The following is an 18,557-nucleotide window of genomic DNA, read 5'->3' as shown; positions in this document are numbered from 1 at the left end:
GGTAATGGTCAAGAGAGAGCTGTTAAAACTGAAAAACTGGTAAGGCACAATCCAGTACTTCAGATTAAATTGTTGTCAAGGGTTTGGCTTCCACAAAGCCAAGGAAGATATTTTATGTCCACAGACCTTTAACAGGATCATCAGTGTTCCAACACTAAAATGACTGGATACGTAAATTTGAGCTTTTTTCAACCATATGTAACATAAAGAAGGAAACCCACAGCAGCTGTTGTCAGAGCCAGGCAGTTTTAATAAGTCTTATGAAGACCAAATCACACACATAACTGACAGCAGCACTGATCATCAGGTAAAAGTCACTACAGAGCTCTAAAGTCTAAATATAATTTTTCTGACAAAACTGTACAATTCATAGATACAGTGTGTATAAAATACAAAACGGTGAAAAGGCCATGATGTGTGGTGGTTTCTCTTTGAGAGAACATTTTAAAAACAGTGGCATAGCCTGAGGGAGCTCCACCTCACTGGAGAAAGAGGTTGTCTCCATCTGCAGGTCGATGTGAGCGTGGTCACTGAAGTCCATCATGTCTTCATACAGGAGGCCAACTTTTGGCAACATCTTGATGCATGGATTCAGGAATCCACTGACAGTATGCAGACAGCAGAACTGTAGGAGGGGGAGACGTGAGAAAACAACATTACTACCTGGCACAAAGTCTCATCAGATCACACTCACACAGGTGATACCAAGAACTTTAAATGCTCACATTTCTGGTCAGTGTTCCAGACAGAGAGGAGGGTTTCTCTGCTGTCCACTCTCTGTGACACCAGCTGCCCCAGCACCGCCTCCGTCCTGGGCTGCAGCCTGAAGCAGCAGAGACACAACAGTGGAGACAAGTCCCTCTGTGAGACAACTTCATCTGCTACATGGAGAAAAATGGGAAATAGTGTGTGTCTGTGTGTACCAACTTACTTTGCCCATGTTTTCATCATGATGGAGGGGTTTGAGAGAAGGTGAGCACTGTGTTTCTTTAATTTAGGACAAACCTGTAAAGCAGACAAAGACACATCACTACAAAATACCTGTGTTCTTGTAAACTGTTTTCTGGTCTGTATACAACATCTACTGCATGACTGTCTGTCCTGTCTCCTCTGTCTCTCACCCTGAGCTTTCTCTTCTTTATTCCCCGTTAAAGAGGAACTATGCAGGATTTTTACCTAAATTAAAGCCACTATAAAGAACTTGTAACTGGATATGCAAAAGTCTCTCGTTGCAACAGCAAGTGAGGCCATTGGTGGGAAGATAAGCTATTTCTAAATAGTGTAACTCTACACCTTTGGGAGGCAGTGGTCGGGTCGGTACACGGGATGAAACGATTTACGGCACTCAGACCGGAGACGGCAAGCACGAGCCAGATAAACATCTTTAAGATGGAAATTAGCTGTAGAGCTAAATCTGGCATGTTTACATATTGTATGTTCATGAATATGCAGAGTCCCCATTACAAATAAACAAATAAATGAAGTGAAATGAAATGAAATGAAATGACAATATGCACTAGAGCTCATGGGAAATGCAGTCTTCATTCCGGCAAAACACTACTGCTTTTGTCCACAGGGGTCGCCAAAATCGATACAAAATGAAAGTTCTTTGGAGATGCTTTAAAGAGCTTTGGAGTCCTAGTGCTGGTTAAATAAATGACTTGTAACTTGTTCCAGGGAGATTCAAGGCTCTCTGCCTTCCACCTAGCGTCTCTTGGTTGAAAACCAACCTTGAGCCTCCAACCCAGTGTCTCAGCTCTCGTCTCTGCTGCACCGTAACCCGTAATCTCTTGTTTATGACAGATAAGACTACACAAATATACACATCGTAATATCATATATGATGAATAACATTATCCACCGCTCCATGGATTGATTTCTCGTGGGCTTTGTTGAAAACAAATGCACATGGAGGAGAGGAGGGTTAGCAAAACAGAGGAGACGAGACTGGACTTGCATAGTTCCCCTTTAAGGGTTTTCTTAGGAGTTTTCCCTTAGTGGATGTGAGGGTCTAAGGTCAGACGATGATGTTATGATGCTGTGTAAAGCCCTTTGAGACAAACTGTTACTAAAAATAGGCTATGCTATTAAACTTGCCTTGCCTGTCAGGTTTTGTCAGGTGCAGACTTTAGTTAAAATCATTAAGAGCAGTTAGACCCAATCAACCAATACAGGAAGCAGAATATCAGTGATTCTGAGCTCTAGCAGTGGTTGGATTGGACAGAATGTTATGGTTCCAGTGTTGGTGTCACTGTACCTCTCCCTCCAGAAGAAACTTGGCCAACAGTTTGTAGCGCTCCAGGCCGCCGGGATACTCCATCTCCACCGCTGGGAGCTGCCAACCCACACGGACTGCAGGAGAACACACAGGAGTCAAACACACGTGGTTCAGCAGGAACACAGTGCTGGTGCTCGGCTGTGGACAACTTACAGAAGGTGCTCGAACGGTGACATCTGACAGAGCCGGTGGTGGAGCAGAACCATGGTGAGGGTGACTCCAGAGGGGGGCCGAAATGACAGTACTGGGGCAGAAGCTGGGGGACCCACTCTGCTTCCACCGCTGACACACCTGACACACAGGAGGGAAGAGCAAATACCATCACATACCTGCCAACAGTGGGCTGTGAAAAAGAGGGGGATTTTCTGGTTCTACCCACAACATATAACCCCCCCCTACAAATTAAAGGTCCAGTGTGTAAAATTGGGGGAAAACCGTGATATCCAGTGTTCAGATTCTAGTTTACAGCGCACACTCGCTCGCATCACCCCTCCCGTCAGCAAAGTGACGGTGGCCTCTGAGGACAAAAAAACTTGTTTACCAGGACTGGGACGACTGGGAGTATTTCAGGAGCATGGAGCCATGAGGTGAAGATCTAAACCATTTTACGATATGTCTGCTGTTTCCGTCTTCTTTCCTTCCGCCTTCCTCTTCGTTGGTTTATTCATGAACATGAAACTCTTGAAACGCGCTCTCTGGCTGGCTGGATTTTTTCCGTTCGGGTGCGGTGGTCGGCCGGCACTGTTTGAGTTGGGTTGCCAGGTACCAAGGCACACGAAACACCCAATTGACTCAGAGTTCTAATGGAGCTACGTTTTTCAGTAACGAGTGATCAAAAAAGTTCCTGTTTCCCCCGTTACTTGACTCAAGAAGTCCCGTCACAAAATAATAATACACCTATTAAAGTGTACGTTATTTTTTTTTAGTCCATCAACTAGCCAGAAAAAAGCCGATTATCTGGCACAAACCAACTCACTCGTGGAGCCTGCCTGTGCGTAGGAATACTGAGTGAGTTGGTTAGTTCCAGATAATAAGGAGGTTAGGGTTATGGTTAGGGGTTAGGGGGGAGAGTCCAAGTAATTTGACATGTTTGAGCATTTTATAAAGAAGTAACACAATAGTTACTTTTCCTGGTAATTAGTTACTAGGCGCATTTCCACTGCAGGAACTTCGGGGTAATTTTACGGGGCCGGGACTGTTGGTGCGTGTCTCCACTGCAGGAACCTCCCCCACAGGGCCGTTTACAGGAACCTTTACGGGGCCAAACTGAGTCCCTGCCTGGGGGTAGGTACTTAGATCGGCCCTGAAAAAGTCCCGGTGGGGCTTGAGATTTACTCTGTGCTGATTGGTCAGACTCAAAGCACTAAGTGACACTAAGACACTAAGACACTAAGTGACACTAAGAGAAAGCCCCAAAATAAGATGCATTTTTATAACCCAACGTTACTAAAAACGCGAGATGGCCAGAAAAAAGAGAGAATAAGTCAGTAAAAGACGAGAGTAGCAGTAGGCCTGGTAAAAAAAAAGTGTGATAAATACGCAATCGCGGAATTACATGACGATCGAGACGGCAATCCCATCTTTTATTTATTTATTTATTTTAGAAAGTGTCTACTGCCGGAAAAAAAACAACAAGAGGACCGGAGTGAGAGGACGGTTCCTGTAGAAGTTCCTACCCCCTCCTTTTACCAGAAACTCCTGCAGTGGAAACACGGCTTATGTAGTAATTCAGTTACTAACTCTGTTACTTTTTGGGGAAAGTAACTAGTAACTATAACTATTTACTTTTTTAAAGTGACATGCCCAACACTGAGGAGCAGGGCAGCAAAAGGGTTAAAAACAGGGAGACTCTCGGGTAAATCAGGAGTGTCTGCAGGTCTGCCACCAGCTGTTGCAATGATAAGGTCAGACACTTGTTGGGATCTTTTACCTCTCATGTACATCTTGGTGGTCTCCATGATCTCCTGGTAGACCACAAACTCTGGCAGCGTTTTGAACAGTGCGGATGAGGGATGAATGAACACGGGCTCGTCCATGAGAGGCGTCTGTGAACACAGGCGGACAGAAGTGAGGAGGTGAAGCAGAGCCACAGACAGTCAAGTCTCTTCTCCTCCCACTCACCTTGTATCCGTTCTTCCACTTGGGGTCCAGTACGTCTTCTGCCTGAACACGCCGTGCGAGGTGGTCCCCGAGTCCGGCCAAAACGATCTGCCGGAGGCAAACCACCTGGTGCTCTGTCGGTGGCGTCATCTTGGGGTCTACAAACACTCCCACCTCCGGACACACTGCGTTCACTGGGAGGAGAGAACAGGTGTGATGTTCTGTTGCGTTGCTGCAGCAGGTGTGTGTCGCCATTTCTATGTTTCCTACCTGCGTTGGTAAGCTGTCCTCGGAGCCTCCTGATCTCCACCATGGCTTTATACCTGAGGCCGTTGTCCTCACAGAACTTGGGGGTACAGCCGGCAAATTCACAAGCACCCACTGCACCTGCAGACACATGTATACAGAAATACTGTAAACCCCTCTTCTAATATAATATATAATACATCACTACGTTTTTGTTGATGCATCTTACTGTTAAATCCCTGTGAAATAAAATATGATAATACACCTTTATGTGCCTGAATCAATGCTTTTCAGTTAATGTATTTAAATTAACAGCCTCCTAATGTTATTTAACACTGGGCTATGAGACATGCTGATAGTCTGTGTATAACCTGCATTGAGTCAGAGCAGATACAGTATCTTAGAGTTTTATGGTTCAGTGCTGTTCAGTCAAATCTGTAAACGTACCCAGCATGACCATGAGGTCCCCCAGCAGGAGTGAGGCTCCTTGCCCAGCCCACAACCTCCTCATCTGGGTGAGCCGGGCTCGACGCTGGGTGAGCTTAGAGCTCTCATCTTCATTACCTGCAGGTCTGAGGAGAGAAGATGTTTTTTTATCCACAACAATATTTTACACGAATCTACATTGTTCTGCCAGTTCAGACATACTTCACTTTGTAACCCAAAATAGTAATATAATAATACAGTAGTAGTAGTAGTATTAATAATAATACAACACAACAAAGATCTTCAACAAAAAGGTGAAGGTGGAGGGATTTAAACTGGAACTGAGTCAAAGAAACAATGTGACCAACTAAGGAGAGACCCATGGAACAAGCCGCTGAGGCTGCTGGGAGAGCACTGTGCATGAGGAGTGCAGCAGTTTGGTGATGTCAGTGGGTCACAGGCTTAATGCTATGAAACACTACGTCCAGAGTTCTATCCATGGTGTACAGGTAAAGGCCAAGAAAGAGACGCCGACATTCTCAACTCGTCTCATGTATCACATTGGTAAAGTTTAGTATTGTAACAGCACCATTAAATGATACATTTGATTTTCATCAAACATGTTGGACTAAACTGCTGATTTCTAATCAGTGTGTGGACAATCCTGCTGGACGTCCTGGTGTCCTGGCTGGGAGGATCAAAGGTTTTCATTACATACAAACAGTGAGGTCACTACTATTTGAGTTATTTGTATTTCTTTTTTGAAACTTTCTTTTAATTCAAGTTTTCAGTTTTTTCCAACAATAAAAAACAAACAGAGTTTTTTGTATTTCAAGATGAATATATGTCCAAAATTTCAAAATAAAAAATCTGGCCTTACCTACCAAGTACATACAGTAAGTAAGGCTATGACAGGTTAATGGAGCTCACTGTCAGGTTGCATATGCAAAATTAGTTAAAATAATATATTAATATAATCAATATTATAATATAATTCATCTTTATCAAAAATCTCTCTTGATCATTCTTGCATCTCTGCAAAATGTTTGGGGTCTTTTCCAGAGTATTCTGGTGTATTCCTGTTTAAATACTTGATGGTCTCCATCAATCCTTCTCTCAACGCATTAACTATAATAAAGTCTTAGAAAACTTGTATTATAAGTCTGAGGTGTACTCCCTATCTACTTCCTGTCAGTCCAGAGCTTCTCTTTTCAGATTGATGTACACCATTCATTTAACCAACGATAGCATCTCTAGCTCCACCAAGTGGCTGCTGGAAGAATTGGTTCTCATCACCTTTTGATAGAACGGGAAAAACTCAAGGGTTTCTATGTTGCAAATACATAAACTCTGCTCTGATACCTGCTTCATACAGCGAAGAACAACTTCATATTCATCTATAAACAAATATCAACAGAGACAGCATTTATCTTCACCTGTCGAGGTCTTCGAAGATCTCCCGGACAGTCATGGCTGCTACCACGGCGATGACGTATGGCAGGCAGTCCTGCTGCTTCCCCAGAGCTAACATTTTAGCATAACGTGGCGCCACAGGGAATGAAGCCATCGCTCTGCCCAGGGGGCTGATGGGACAGCTCAGCCTGGCCCGCTCCAACTCCTTCGCCCTGATTATGAAAAAAAAGTAATTTCAACAGAGTCAAAGTCTTATAAGGCTGATTAGCTGAGAGCATTTACAGAGGCAACCATGAAGGTCGGCCCCAGGAATATCTGACACTTTTCTGTTATTCTCACTGGGCTGATGAAGAATAATAAGCTCTATAACTGAGCTGTGTGTAAGAACTGATGTAATCCAAGAGCTGAAGTTACCTCCCGGTGCAGAGCGGTTCCTTCAGGGCTCCCAGAGAGATCAACAGCTGCTCGGCTGCAACAAGAGCCTCGGCAGAGGGAGACGTGGGGAAGGGGAAGTTGACCACCTGCACAAACAGAAAATATGAAGCTTTATATTAACACGGCAGCAGTTCACCCAGAAGCTGCTGCTGGTCACGTTGTGCTGACCTTATCTATGTTGAGGTCCTTCATCTGTAGAACCAGGTCCTCCACAGGCCTGCGAGTGATCTCTGCCTCTGAGAACAGACCGAAGTCTCCAAACACTGCAGACGAGTACAACCTGCACAAACACACAAACACTTGCAAACTCCTGAGAATAAAAAGGGTGACAAGGTCCGAAACCAAAGTAGGGGGGTAGGAGGTTTTGTGATTTTAAGATGCAAATTACACTATTTGAACACTTTTTGACACTAGAATTTCTTTGTGCAAATGTTTTTGGATTTTGGACTGTTGATCAGACAAAACATGACATAAAAAACTACTCTGGAGTATTCATCAGCATGAGGGGAGTCACTAATGACTGAATTTCATTTTTTGGTGAACTATTCCTTTAACAGCTCTAGTGGCCAGCAGCCAAGGGGGCAGGACATTCAAGCTGCGCTGCAGATGTGTCCATTCAGGCTCTCTCAATGTCTCCCGCTGTGAGAATCCCGGTCTGCTGCTGCTTCGGCGGCGACGCTCCTCTTTACATAAAGTTGCGCTTCTCTCAACTTCAATTTGACGCTCTGGATGCGTCAACAATGACTGAATTTCATTTTTTGGTGAGCTATTCCTTTAAAGACACTTTTGGTGTGAACCTATCACTTCCCCCCACTTTTTGAAAAACTCACGATTCTGTCGAAAGGTGACTAGTTTGCAGGTATGTAAAAAAAGGAGAATCATCCTTGAGCTAAGAACACAGGTGTAATTGCACTGTGACACAGGTTCGAGTCCTGACCTGTAGCAGTGTCCCGGCTCCGTTCGTCCCGCCCTACCGGCCCTCTGATTGGCGGAGGCCTGCGAGGTCCACGAGACTTTGAAGGACGACACTCCCGTCACCCGGTCGTAGAAACGTTTCTTCACCCGACCGCAGTCCACCACGTACTTGATGCCGGGGATGGTCAGAGACGTCTCGGCCACGTTGGTGGCGATGACACACAGGCGAGTCCCGGGAGGAGGGGGCCTGAACACCTGCGCTCCAGAAACACACACATTATCTGACTAACGCTCAAACCCCAGGTCTTCTCCTGCAGCATGACTTGTGGATGTGATCTGACCTTTGCCTGCTGCTCCGGGGCCAACAGCGAGTACAGTGGGAGGACGTAGAGAGGGATGGACGGGTCGGCCTTCTCCTCTACAGAGATAAAACACAGCAACAGCACAATGTGAGAGAACGCTCGACTCAACATGCGACGGAACCTGAAGAATTTTGGATGTGGAGCAGCTCGCCTTCGTTGCTGGGATCGTCTCCGATTTCGAGGTCAGAGCCTTCGTCCTCCTCGTCTCCGATCCCCGCCTCCCTGTCCTCGTCGCCCTCGTCGACTGGCAGGGCCGAGTAGTTATCCAGGTCGATCCTGGGCAGAGACTGGAGACAGAGGTCATCTCTTCAACATGTGCGCACAGGAAAGAATCTGAACAGCAACACATTAACACACTACTGTGGACTCACAACAGTCTTCTTGTGTTTGGCCTTTTTAAACTTCCTCATGGCCTCGGAGCTGTCCGCTGCTTCTCCGTCACCTGAGCATGAAAACAAGTCAATATACAAAACCTCTGTGTGGAGACGTGTCAGACCGCAAAGAGACACACAGGTGTGTGTTCCACTCACCAGTGGTTGTGTTTCCCTTCCTGAAGGGGAAAGCTTTCCTCAGCCTCCTGCACAGATTGTGAACCTCTGCCTGACCGGTCAGAAACACCAGGATCCCACCTGCAGACACAGACATGGTGTCAGGGCAGTAGTGTGTGTGTGTGTGTGTGTGTGTGTGTGTGTGTGTGTGTGTGTGTGTGTGTGTGTGTGTGTGTGTGTGTGTGTGTGTGTTCTTCATGCATCCTACTAGAGCTGCAACAATTCAACGATTAATCGAACAATAATCGATTATTAAATTAATTGTCAACTATTCAGATAATCTAATAATGAGTTTGAATAGTTTTTTAAGAAAAGAAAGTCAAAATTCTGCTTTCAGCTTCTTAAATGTGAATATTTCTGGTTTCTTTGTTCCTTTATGACAATAAACTGAGTCTCTCTTTGTTTTGTGGACAAAACAAGACCTTTCAGGACGTCATCATGTGGTTTGGGAAACACTGATTGACATTTTTCAACATTTTTTTTACATTTTATTGACCAAACAACTAATTGATTAATTGTTTACATAATTGTCAGATTAATCGAAAATAAAAAATAATCGTTAGTTGCAACCCTACATCCTAATACTAATATAGCAACAAACACATCCACTAGGGGCGTAAGAAAATATTGATACACTGAAATAACGTAATACTTCATTTTGTAATACTGTATCCATATTCAGAAGGTATATCAAGTTTTTAGTAACAGTTTAGTAACATGTGACTGTGTGGGCACCTGGAGGCAGCATCCGGTGGATCTTGCAGGTCTTGTGAAAAGCCTCTCCGGTGTAATCCTCCAGCGGGGTGCGTTTGTTGAAATGGATAGTGACGGGGAACTGGCGGGCATCCACCTTGATGACGGGCGGAGGCGTCCGGAACAGCTTCTGGTTGTCTGTGAAGTCTTCCACCCGCAGAGTAGCCGACATGACCAGCAGCTTCATGGGCAGGCCTTTCTGCAGAGGGACGGGGGACAGATGTCAAACAACTGGCTCAGCAGACAGAGAGAGAGACTGATGAAAATACAACTGTGGGTGTCAGCGGTCACACCACACACAGCAGCCGTGTCTCTGACCTTGTTTCTGAGAGGGACAATACGGGACAACAGTCCAATGAGGATGTCGGTGTACACGCTCCTCTCGTGGGCTTCATCAATGATTATCACGCTGTACCTCTGCAGCAGGAAATCCTTAGAGACGGGACAGACAGAAGCGGTCAAACACTCACACTCATTCAGTGCACTGTGTGTTTAATACACATCTATTACGGTGTGAAGAAACGCTTCAGTTGTGGCTTGGGACAATCTCATCCTTCTATGTAGTTGTCAACAGCCTGTCAACACTGTTTAATCTTTCACAAAACACTTATAGGGATAGTTCAACATTTTGGCAAATTGACCCATTGCCATAATCCTTATAGTCATAGCAGTAGGTTTTTCAGCAAGCAGTCTCTGCATTTGCCTCGAAAACAACTCTGTCTTGTAACATTCCGTTATTATCTCATAGCGTGGTGAATGTGCAGGTCACAACTTGTCCACCAGAGCGTTTTGGAGTTGTTGGATTGTGTATTTGATGAGTTTGATGAGGGAAACAGAGGAATTCCATTAGCCTCCGTAGCGTAGTTCTGAGCAGCTCACGGTTCTGCTCCGCCGTTCTAAAAATAGCTTGCACCGACAATTAAAGGTAACGAACCTACTGCTATGACTATAGCGATTATGGCAATGGGTCAATTTGCCAAAATGTTGAACTATCCCTTTAAAGCATTAAGTAGGATCAATATGAAATGTAAATATGGTATCTTTTAAAACTAAATGAGGGATGTGTAACCTTTTTATCATTTATCACAGGACAATGAAAAGGAGTACTGTCTGGACTTCATTTCTTTTTTTACCTTTGTTTTTAAATTCAGATTTTTTTCTTTCTATTGCTCTTTTAAAATGTGATTCATCCTGTATGCTGTTGGACCTGAGTATCGTACTTCATTCCATCATATTTTTAACACGAACAAATGAAAATAAACTGAACAATCTAACCCCGCTTTCACCATCAAGAGGTAAAAAATGTTGAGATAACTGTAATTAAACTGTGGGTGCAGCCTTAACTTTTCCCCCTAAAATGCATCACATTGGTTCTAATATGAAGCAAACTGTCTGGAATTCGCGCTTGAAAATGTTGGTAAATCTCACAGACCTCATCTAGACCTGAATGCAACAGTTGTTACCTGAGAAACATGAGTGGGTCTGATAATGTCATGTTTACTGTGTTCTAACAGGACCCAGGTCAGGACTGTACCTTCTGGATCTCCTTCAGTAAAACACCGTCCGTCATGAACTTGATTTTGGTCTCGTCGGTCACATTCCCCTCGTATCGAATCTGGTACGACACCACCCTGAGCACGGGATCCACCATAGATGAATATTTACAACATGTTATCATGAGCAGCATTAACAGTCTGTACATGTTCTCTGACCAGCGGAGCGTAGTTACCGTGTGGACAGGTTCATCTCTTTGGCCACTCTGTGGGACATGCTGACGGCCGCCACTCTCCTCGGCTCTGTGATGCCAATGATCCCGCTGCCGCTGCAGGAACGGGTATGAAGAGGACACAAGCACACACAAACATGAAGCTTGTTTCTAAGTCAACATCCATGCCCGCAGACTGTAAACACAATTATTCTTTTGGGGAAAATATTTATATTTAAGACCCAATCAAAAAGAGACTTTAATTTGGATTATTTTTTAAAATAAAGTGTGAAGTCAATTTCTTTTAGAAAAAATGATCACAACAAATCAAGACAAGATAGAAATGCATAACAAAAAATGGAAGAGGAGTAAATGTATATTGAGTAGTAACTGTAAATCTAATTTTCATATGACTAATTTTCAGAACCAAACAGGACAGAAAAGGAAAAAGGGAAAGATAAAAAAAAAATAATAAAAAGTTTTTTTTTTGTTTTTTTTTCCTTTTGGTTCTGCTTGTTTTGTGTCATCAGGTTTTGTTTTGTTTGTCTGTTTTTGTTCAGTGTATTGTCAGTTTATACATTTTGTATGTCATTGCTTGTTTCCATTAAATAAAAAAATTAAATAAAATCAATAAATGAATAAAAACATCCAGTGAGGTGTTTAAGGACCGTCCGACGACGAGGATGGACCTACCTGGCATAGCCGGCTTCGAACAGAAACTGGGGGACTTGAGTGGTCTTTCCACTTCCTGTCTCTCCACAGATGACCACACAGGGGTTTTCTCTGACCGCCTCCATGACAACCTGCTCCTCTGCCAGCACGGGCAGCTTCAGACGCGCCTCCTGCAGCAGAGAAAGCACAGAGAAACACACTTGAAGCACTCACACACCAAAAACACTCGGACTCTAAATAAATGTGAGTGACACACACCTGTATGTCAGGTAACCTGTCCACAGGGATGAAGACGGCCGGCTGCGATGCCTTCTGTTTTGAACTCTCCTCATCTGAAACCTTCTTCTCACTCTGTCCATCCTGTTTGGTTTTCTGCTCTTCTTCCTTCTTCACTTCCTGTTTGTTCTCCGTTTCCTGACAGGGAGACGTGGTGTCGTTGGCTTCACCCGTCTTCTTCACTTCCTCCTCCTCCTCCTCATTATCCTCATCAGAGGACGTGTCCAGGTCACTACTTTCCTCTACCTTCTGTTCCTCTTCATCCTCCTCCTCCTCCACTTTCCATTTTCTTTTGTAGGCTCCACTGACACTGCTGATCTTTGGACCCGAGTCTCCATCTTTTGTTTCATCCAACATCCTGAAAATCACCCAAAAACATTAAACCACTGAGCCCGTCCTCACCTCACCTCCTCCTCTGACCCCATGCAGTGTATTTGTGCACTCACTGTTTAGTCTGGTACAGTTTGTCTCCTGTTCCCAGTTTGGATGTGGTGTAGAGCAGCTTCAGCTCAGACTCTGGAAGCTGCACCTCAGCCAGTTTGGTCAGGATGTCTGCTCTCTGGACGGGACAGGTGGACACAGAAGAGCATTGTGACACTGGACCATGGTATTGTTGGCAGACTTACTACATTTTTACCATTTCATGCCCAGCATATCTGATAACCCTGTGAGCTACAGTGAATAATAACTCAGTGACAGTTTGAGCATCTTATACAAGTACAAGAATGATGTTTTCAGAGATTCCTCCAGATTTTTTCTGCAACTGACTGACTGACCTACTGATTGCCCAGTAAATGCCACCTGTGAGACTTTTCTTTATTATTTATAGCCTACACGAAAAGCATGTAACGAGTGCTTATGGTCAATCTTTTTTCTTTTCTCATTTTACCACCGTTATTTTTCCAATTTTTGTAAATGTAAATAAATTTAGGTTTTTTTGCATAACAACATTCTCCATGGATATGGGTATTCTGCTTATTCTCCATATTCAACCTTTAAATTATTGTTATATAGTTGTGTTATACTGTATTGCAGGTGCAGTCTGCTTAGAGAAAACATTTCTTCCTGGAGCTGCAGGGTCTAGTTTCCATCTGCAGCGTGGCCCTGTCACTCACCTGAGCTTTCTTCTCCTTTCGTTCCAGCACTTTCTGCAGCTCTTTCTTCTGCTTCTTGGTCAGAGGCCTTTTGGTAGAAACCGGCGTCACTGAGCCTTTCTTCTTCTTGGCTTTGCTGGCTGGGAGGACCAGCGCATTGCTCTGATCCACACCTTTGAGTCTGTCTGCACCTGATGAAAACATAGTGTTCACAGCTTGAACTATTCTTACTCTACAAGAACAATATGACCCTTTAACAGAAAGGCCCTCAGCACTAATCCATCAAAGCAATATTTTTTTCCTACATAGACTTTTTGTCTAGTCGTTACACCTGGAGGGCCCCAAATCAAACATATTCCATTCATTATTGGATCTTCTAAATCCTAATCCGCAGTCACAGACATAAAGGTGGCTCTCAGACGGGCTGACATCTGGACCTGGGATGTCTAACAACACTGAGACAACACTGTCGTCCTAATAATTGGAAATGTATTGATACATATCGATGAATGCGGTCTCACCTTGCAGCTCCACCACCACCTGCGGCTCGTCCTCCTCCGCAGCCGGCTGACTGTCACTCTGCTGCCTGCCCCTCCAGTTGTGTTTCTTCCTCAGTTTTCCCATTTTAAACTGTCGTCTGGTAAAATACATCAAGATTCAACACGGATAAGACTAAATATCATGTTAGGACTTAAAAACATCATGAATAACACTGACACCATGCCGGAGCAACGAGGAGCCAACTCGCTTGAAATTACCGGAAGCTTTCCGGTGCGGGACGTCATTTACACAACCGATTCAACCGTAATGAGTTTTATAAAACACCAACCTTTTCTTCTTTTACTGGGTCAAACAGCAGTGAAAACCTCCACACGTTGGGAGTTTCAGCCCTACACCAGCTTCACGTGTAAACACAGTACACCGCGGAAATCGTTCCCCCCCGAAACGTGGTGCTCGAAGAAAGGTTCCGCTCTTCAGAACAACTACCTCAGAGCGAAAGATCCACATCAGCTGATATTTACTGCTGTTGTACTTTGTTCATTGTTGAACACAAATAAAGATTTTTTTTTTTTTAAAAACGAACTGATATTTCCTTTTAAAATGTGTTTTTATTGAAAAAGGTGCATTTCACTTTTCAATGTGTTTATTCATTTAAATTCATAATGCAATGAAACTGATAAACATTGGTTGTTAACAAAGAAATACACAGAGAATCATACAGTATTGTCATGCACTGAGTACATTTGAATGAAATCTTTCACATGCGTTTTGTGTAGTTCCAAATTGAACAAACATAAAAATGGACCAATTGGATTTTTTTTTGTCTGATTAATGAAATGTAGAATAGAAAATGGTAGCTATATTTAAAAAAAAACACCTGAAAAACAGGAGCAAAACTATCACACATATTAATAATAATAATAATAATAATAATACAAATAATAATTCTCATTTACTCTTCAGCTGAGATTTTCGTACTTACATACATCCACAAATAAAACACCTCAAGTGCTGATTATGTGTGAGGGAGGTTGAAGTGTTACTTTCATTATGAGCATATGACAAATGAATACTGACATGTAGCCTACAGTAGTAGCCTATTCCAGCCACATGGTACTGGTCAAGTTACAAATGGTCTGTGTTGTTTCTCCCTGTAATCATTAGGCCTATGTGACTTTTGATAGACTATAACTAAAATGGACTTTAGCAGATTACGACCCCAACTGCCAATGCTGATATTAGCTACTGTAGTATGATATGAACAAGAACCTGAAGGTTTGAAATGTAAAAGATGTGTTCATGGTAATCTAGAAAATATTGTTCACCACAGTCCACTGACATGTTTATTCTTCTATTATACTTCATATTTAGGTAACAACTTTTTATTAACTAAACTAAGTGAACTTGTTATAAAGTGAAAACTCTACAGGAAACAGAGGAAGACGATTTTCAAACTGGGTCAGTGATAACACTTGTTGAAGATACGCTCTCTTTGTGCACAACTACAGACAACACAGACAGCACAGTTCCTCTCCTTTTACTTCATGGAATCGCCTCTCCAGTGATTACTGTAATAAGGGACGTGCATGTGTGAAAAATTAAAGGAAGACGGTAGTGGTCCAGGAGCTTCTGAGTGAAAACTTCTCTTGGTGATTAGTTGGTTGTTATGTGGTGATGTGAATGAGTCACATTATTTTCAGTCTTATCAAACCTTTCCACATATGTGCTGTTGGGAGGACCTGTAGGCTATTTGTTTTTCTCCTTGTTTACTCAGGGTTTCCTTTCATTTGTCACCTGCTTGGGCATAAAATGAACTTTGAAATTACGGTCTGAAACACTTCTTTTGGTCACACAGTCACATTCCATCTCAAATGCTGTTATCCTTTAAAGGTGTGAACTCCGACTCCATCAGACCTTCCCCGGCAGTGAAGCTCTCCTCTGTGGTTCTCCTGGCCTCTTTGGTCATCCTCTCAAACCGCTTCAGGAACACGATGAGAGCCAGAAGCAGAGCTGCCTGCACCAGCACAAACACAAACAGACACACCTCCGAGACCAGAGCCAGGTCACAGTACCAGTAGTGGCAGGAGCTGAGGATCTCCTCCTCGGTTAAATACGCCACCAGCCGTCCTCTCAAGCTGGGAGGGGAGCTGCAGTTGACGCCCAGGTGTGACGTAAGGCTGGAGCGTTGACGCAGCAGCCAGCCTCGCAGGTAGAGGACACCGCAGTCACACACCCACGAGTTCCCGTGAAGGGAGACGGAGCGGAGGGAGGTCAAATCATCCAGGAGCCCCTCAGGGAGGGAGGTCAGCATGTTGTTGTGGAGACTCAGCTCAGTGGTCCCGGCAGGGAAACTGGTGGGCAGGTCAGAGGTGGTGAGAAGCTTGTTGCTGCAGTCCACCTGACTGCCTCCACACACGCAGAGCGGGGGGCACGCTGATGACCCTTGACCTCCAGACAGCAGGAGCACACACAAGAGCAGAAACCCCTTCATGGTTGCCAATCGCTGGAGAGGAGAGGAGAGGAGAGGAGAGGAGAGGAGAGGAGAGGAGAGGAGAGGAGAGGAGAGGAGAGGAGAGGAGATGAAGAGGACAGAGGAGAGGAGAGGAGAGGAGAGGAGAGGAGAGGAGAGGAGAGGAGAGGAGAGGAGAGGAGAGGAGAGGAGAGGAGAGGAGAGGAGAGGAGAGGAGAGGAAATGAAGTGGACAGAGGAGAGGAGAAGAGATGAAGAGGAGAGGAGATGAAGAGGACAGAGGAGAGGAGAGGAGAGGAGAGGAGAGGAAATGAAGTGGACAGAGGAGATGAAGAGGACAGAGGAGAGGGAGAGGAGAGGAGAGGAGAGGAGAGGAGAGGAGAGGAGAGGAGAGGAGAGGAGAGGAGAGGAGAGGAGAGGAGAGGAAATGAAGTGGACAGAGGAGAGGAGAAGAGATGAAGAGGAGAGGAGATGAAGAGGACAGAGGAGAAGAGATGAAGAGGAGAGGAAATGAAGAGGACAGAGGAGAGGAGAAGAGATGAAGAGGACAGAGGAGAAGAGATGAAGAGGACAGAGGAGAGGAGAGGAGAGGAGAGGAGAGGAGAGGAGAGGAGAGGAGAGGAGAGGAGAGGAAATGAAGAGATGAAGAGGACAGATGAGAGGAGATGAAGAGGACAGAGGAGAGGAGAGGAAATGAAGAGGACAGAGGAGAGGAGAGGAAATGAAGAGGACAGAGGAGAGGAGAAGAGATGAAGAGGAGAGGAGATGAAGAGGACAGAGGAGAGGAGAGGAAATGAAGAGGACAGAGGAGAGGAGAAGAGATGAAGAGGAGAGGAGATGAAGAGGACAGAGGAGAGGAGAGGAGAGGAGAGGAGAGGAGAGGAATAGTATCAATTGAAGACCTTAACAAAAGGACTAGTCAGATGTAATATTCAGGCATATGACATTAGATTTACTGTAAAACCATTCACAAAAATGAAGGATTGCACTGTACATAAATCAGCATAAACCCTTTTATTCCAAACTGTGGACCACAATAACAAACATAGCAAAGATATACATTATGCTCTGACAATGACAGTGGTTCCTTTGTTATCTGTGTGGATTAAGAGGCTCACAGTAATTACCATCTCTGTGAAACATTAGGGTTTTAAATCATATGTCAGAGAGGCTGTACTTTGTGGTGCTGTGGTAGCTGACTGTATGTTTAAGTGACCAGATCACTGTACAATTCTTCTGCTCACTCTCACTATAAAAAGTACAATAATAGCTGACACTGTTTTATGACTTAAATTCACAATTTTCAGAAACATTTTTCTGAATAATAAAATATCTGTTACATGTGATGAACTACTGAATTAACCAGGACTAGTTCACCTCTAGTTCAGTATCAAACACTATAATAAAATATACTGATACAAAAATACAAAAACATTGATCTATTTTACAGCACGTACAGTGTTGTTCTTCTGGATGTTTCCAGTGTACTCTCAAAACTTCTGCTTTCCTTGCAGTCTACTGCTTTTTAATTTGTTTAGGAGCAGGAACTAAGGTCAAAGGTCATCCTGATTTAATGTGAATAATAGTATGAGAGCTACAAAGCAGAAAAGTGAGAATAAGGTCAGACGAGAGGGTCTTACCTTCAGTGCTGCGCGTCTTCACTAGAAGACTGTGTTTCCTACTGGTGCTTTGAAAGATTGTGTGTGTGCGTGAGTGTGTGTGTGCGTGTGTGTGTGTTACTGCCGGCTGGCACTGACTGATAAAGACCACTGTCAAAAATTGAACACACATAGATGCCTACTGCACACGCATGTACAGTACACATGCGTAAAGGGAAAGCGTGTCAGTAACTCTTTAGTTGGTGGGCTCTGAACTTCCTGTTCATTTTCTAGAAATTTTAATGAAAAAAAAAAAATAGATCATGCAGAATAGCAAATTTCGGAATATTATAATTATTAAAACATAATCTGATATAATATAATATTGATAACCAAAAAGTAATGTAAGTTGGCAAGTAAATGTAGTAGATAGATTAAAGAGTGCAGTACTGGCCTCTAAACATTTCAGTAAACTACAAGTACCACAGATGTGTACTTTTGTGACCCTCACCCCCAACAGCTCACCACCTCACTTATATTACTGTTCAGATGTCTGGGTCTTGGATGTGACTGGCAGAGAGAGGCTGCCGTGCAGCGCAGAGGAAGAATGTCTGTAGGAGATAAATATGAATCAGCAGATAATGTTCATGCAGCTGCTCCAGCTCTGAGTTCTACCGGTCAGACCCTGACATCCGGAAGTGACAGAGGATGTTGTTTTTCGCTCACGGGAACTTCAAGTACGACATCATCATGTTCATAGAAGACA

At 43.9% G+C, this 18,557-nt stretch overlaps 2 protein-coding genes across 2 annotated transcripts; both read right to left on the bottom strand.

The window, feature by feature from the left end:
* Positions 1-232: 232 nt before the first annotated feature.
* dhx37 (DEAH (Asp-Glu-Ala-His) box polypeptide 37) lies at positions 233-14,199 on the bottom strand. Its single transcript, XM_085787388.1, has 27 exons — positions 14,053-14,199; positions 13,745-13,860; positions 13,245-13,414; positions 12,576-12,688; positions 12,112-12,487; positions 11,875-12,023; positions 11,206-11,298; positions 11,011-11,107; positions 9,795-9,908; positions 9,459-9,675; positions 8,706-8,804; positions 8,547-8,617; positions 8,327-8,462; positions 8,155-8,231; positions 7,836-8,068; positions 7,067-7,178; positions 6,878-6,984; positions 6,487-6,675; positions 5,072-5,196; positions 4,649-4,765; positions 4,400-4,572; positions 4,209-4,323; positions 2,432-2,569; positions 2,258-2,352; positions 932-1,005; positions 726-823; positions 233-625 (listed from the first exon to the last, which is right to left on the bottom strand). The coding sequence occupies exons 2-27, from the start codon at positions 13,845-13,847 to the stop codon at positions 549-551; spliced, it is 3,468 nt and encodes a 1,155-aa protein (XP_085643514.1). The 5' UTR covers positions 13,848-13,860; positions 14,053-14,199; the 3' UTR covers positions 233-548.
* Positions 14,200-15,299: 1,100 nt separating this feature from the next.
* Positions 15,300-17,918, bottom strand: gp1bb (glycoprotein Ib platelet subunit beta). Its single transcript, XM_085788201.1, has 2 exons — positions 17,834-17,918; positions 15,300-16,227 (listed from the first exon to the last, which is right to left on the bottom strand). The coding sequence occupies exon 2, from the start codon at positions 16,213-16,215 to the stop codon at positions 15,592-15,594; it is 624 nt and encodes a 207-aa protein (XP_085644327.1). The 5' UTR covers positions 16,216-16,227; positions 17,834-17,918; the 3' UTR covers positions 15,300-15,591.
* Positions 17,919-18,557: the final 639 nt, after the last annotated feature.

The sequence above is a fragment of the Trachurus japonicus genome, chromosome 9 (assembly GCF_045865225.1).
Source record: "Trachurus japonicus isolate A0001 chromosome 9, Traja_1.0".
Classification (NCBI taxonomy): Eukaryota; Metazoa; Chordata; class Actinopteri; order Carangiformes; family Carangidae; genus Trachurus; species Trachurus japonicus.
Note: the sequence above shows the minus strand (reverse complement) of the source record. Positions and strands in the feature narration are given on the sequence as shown.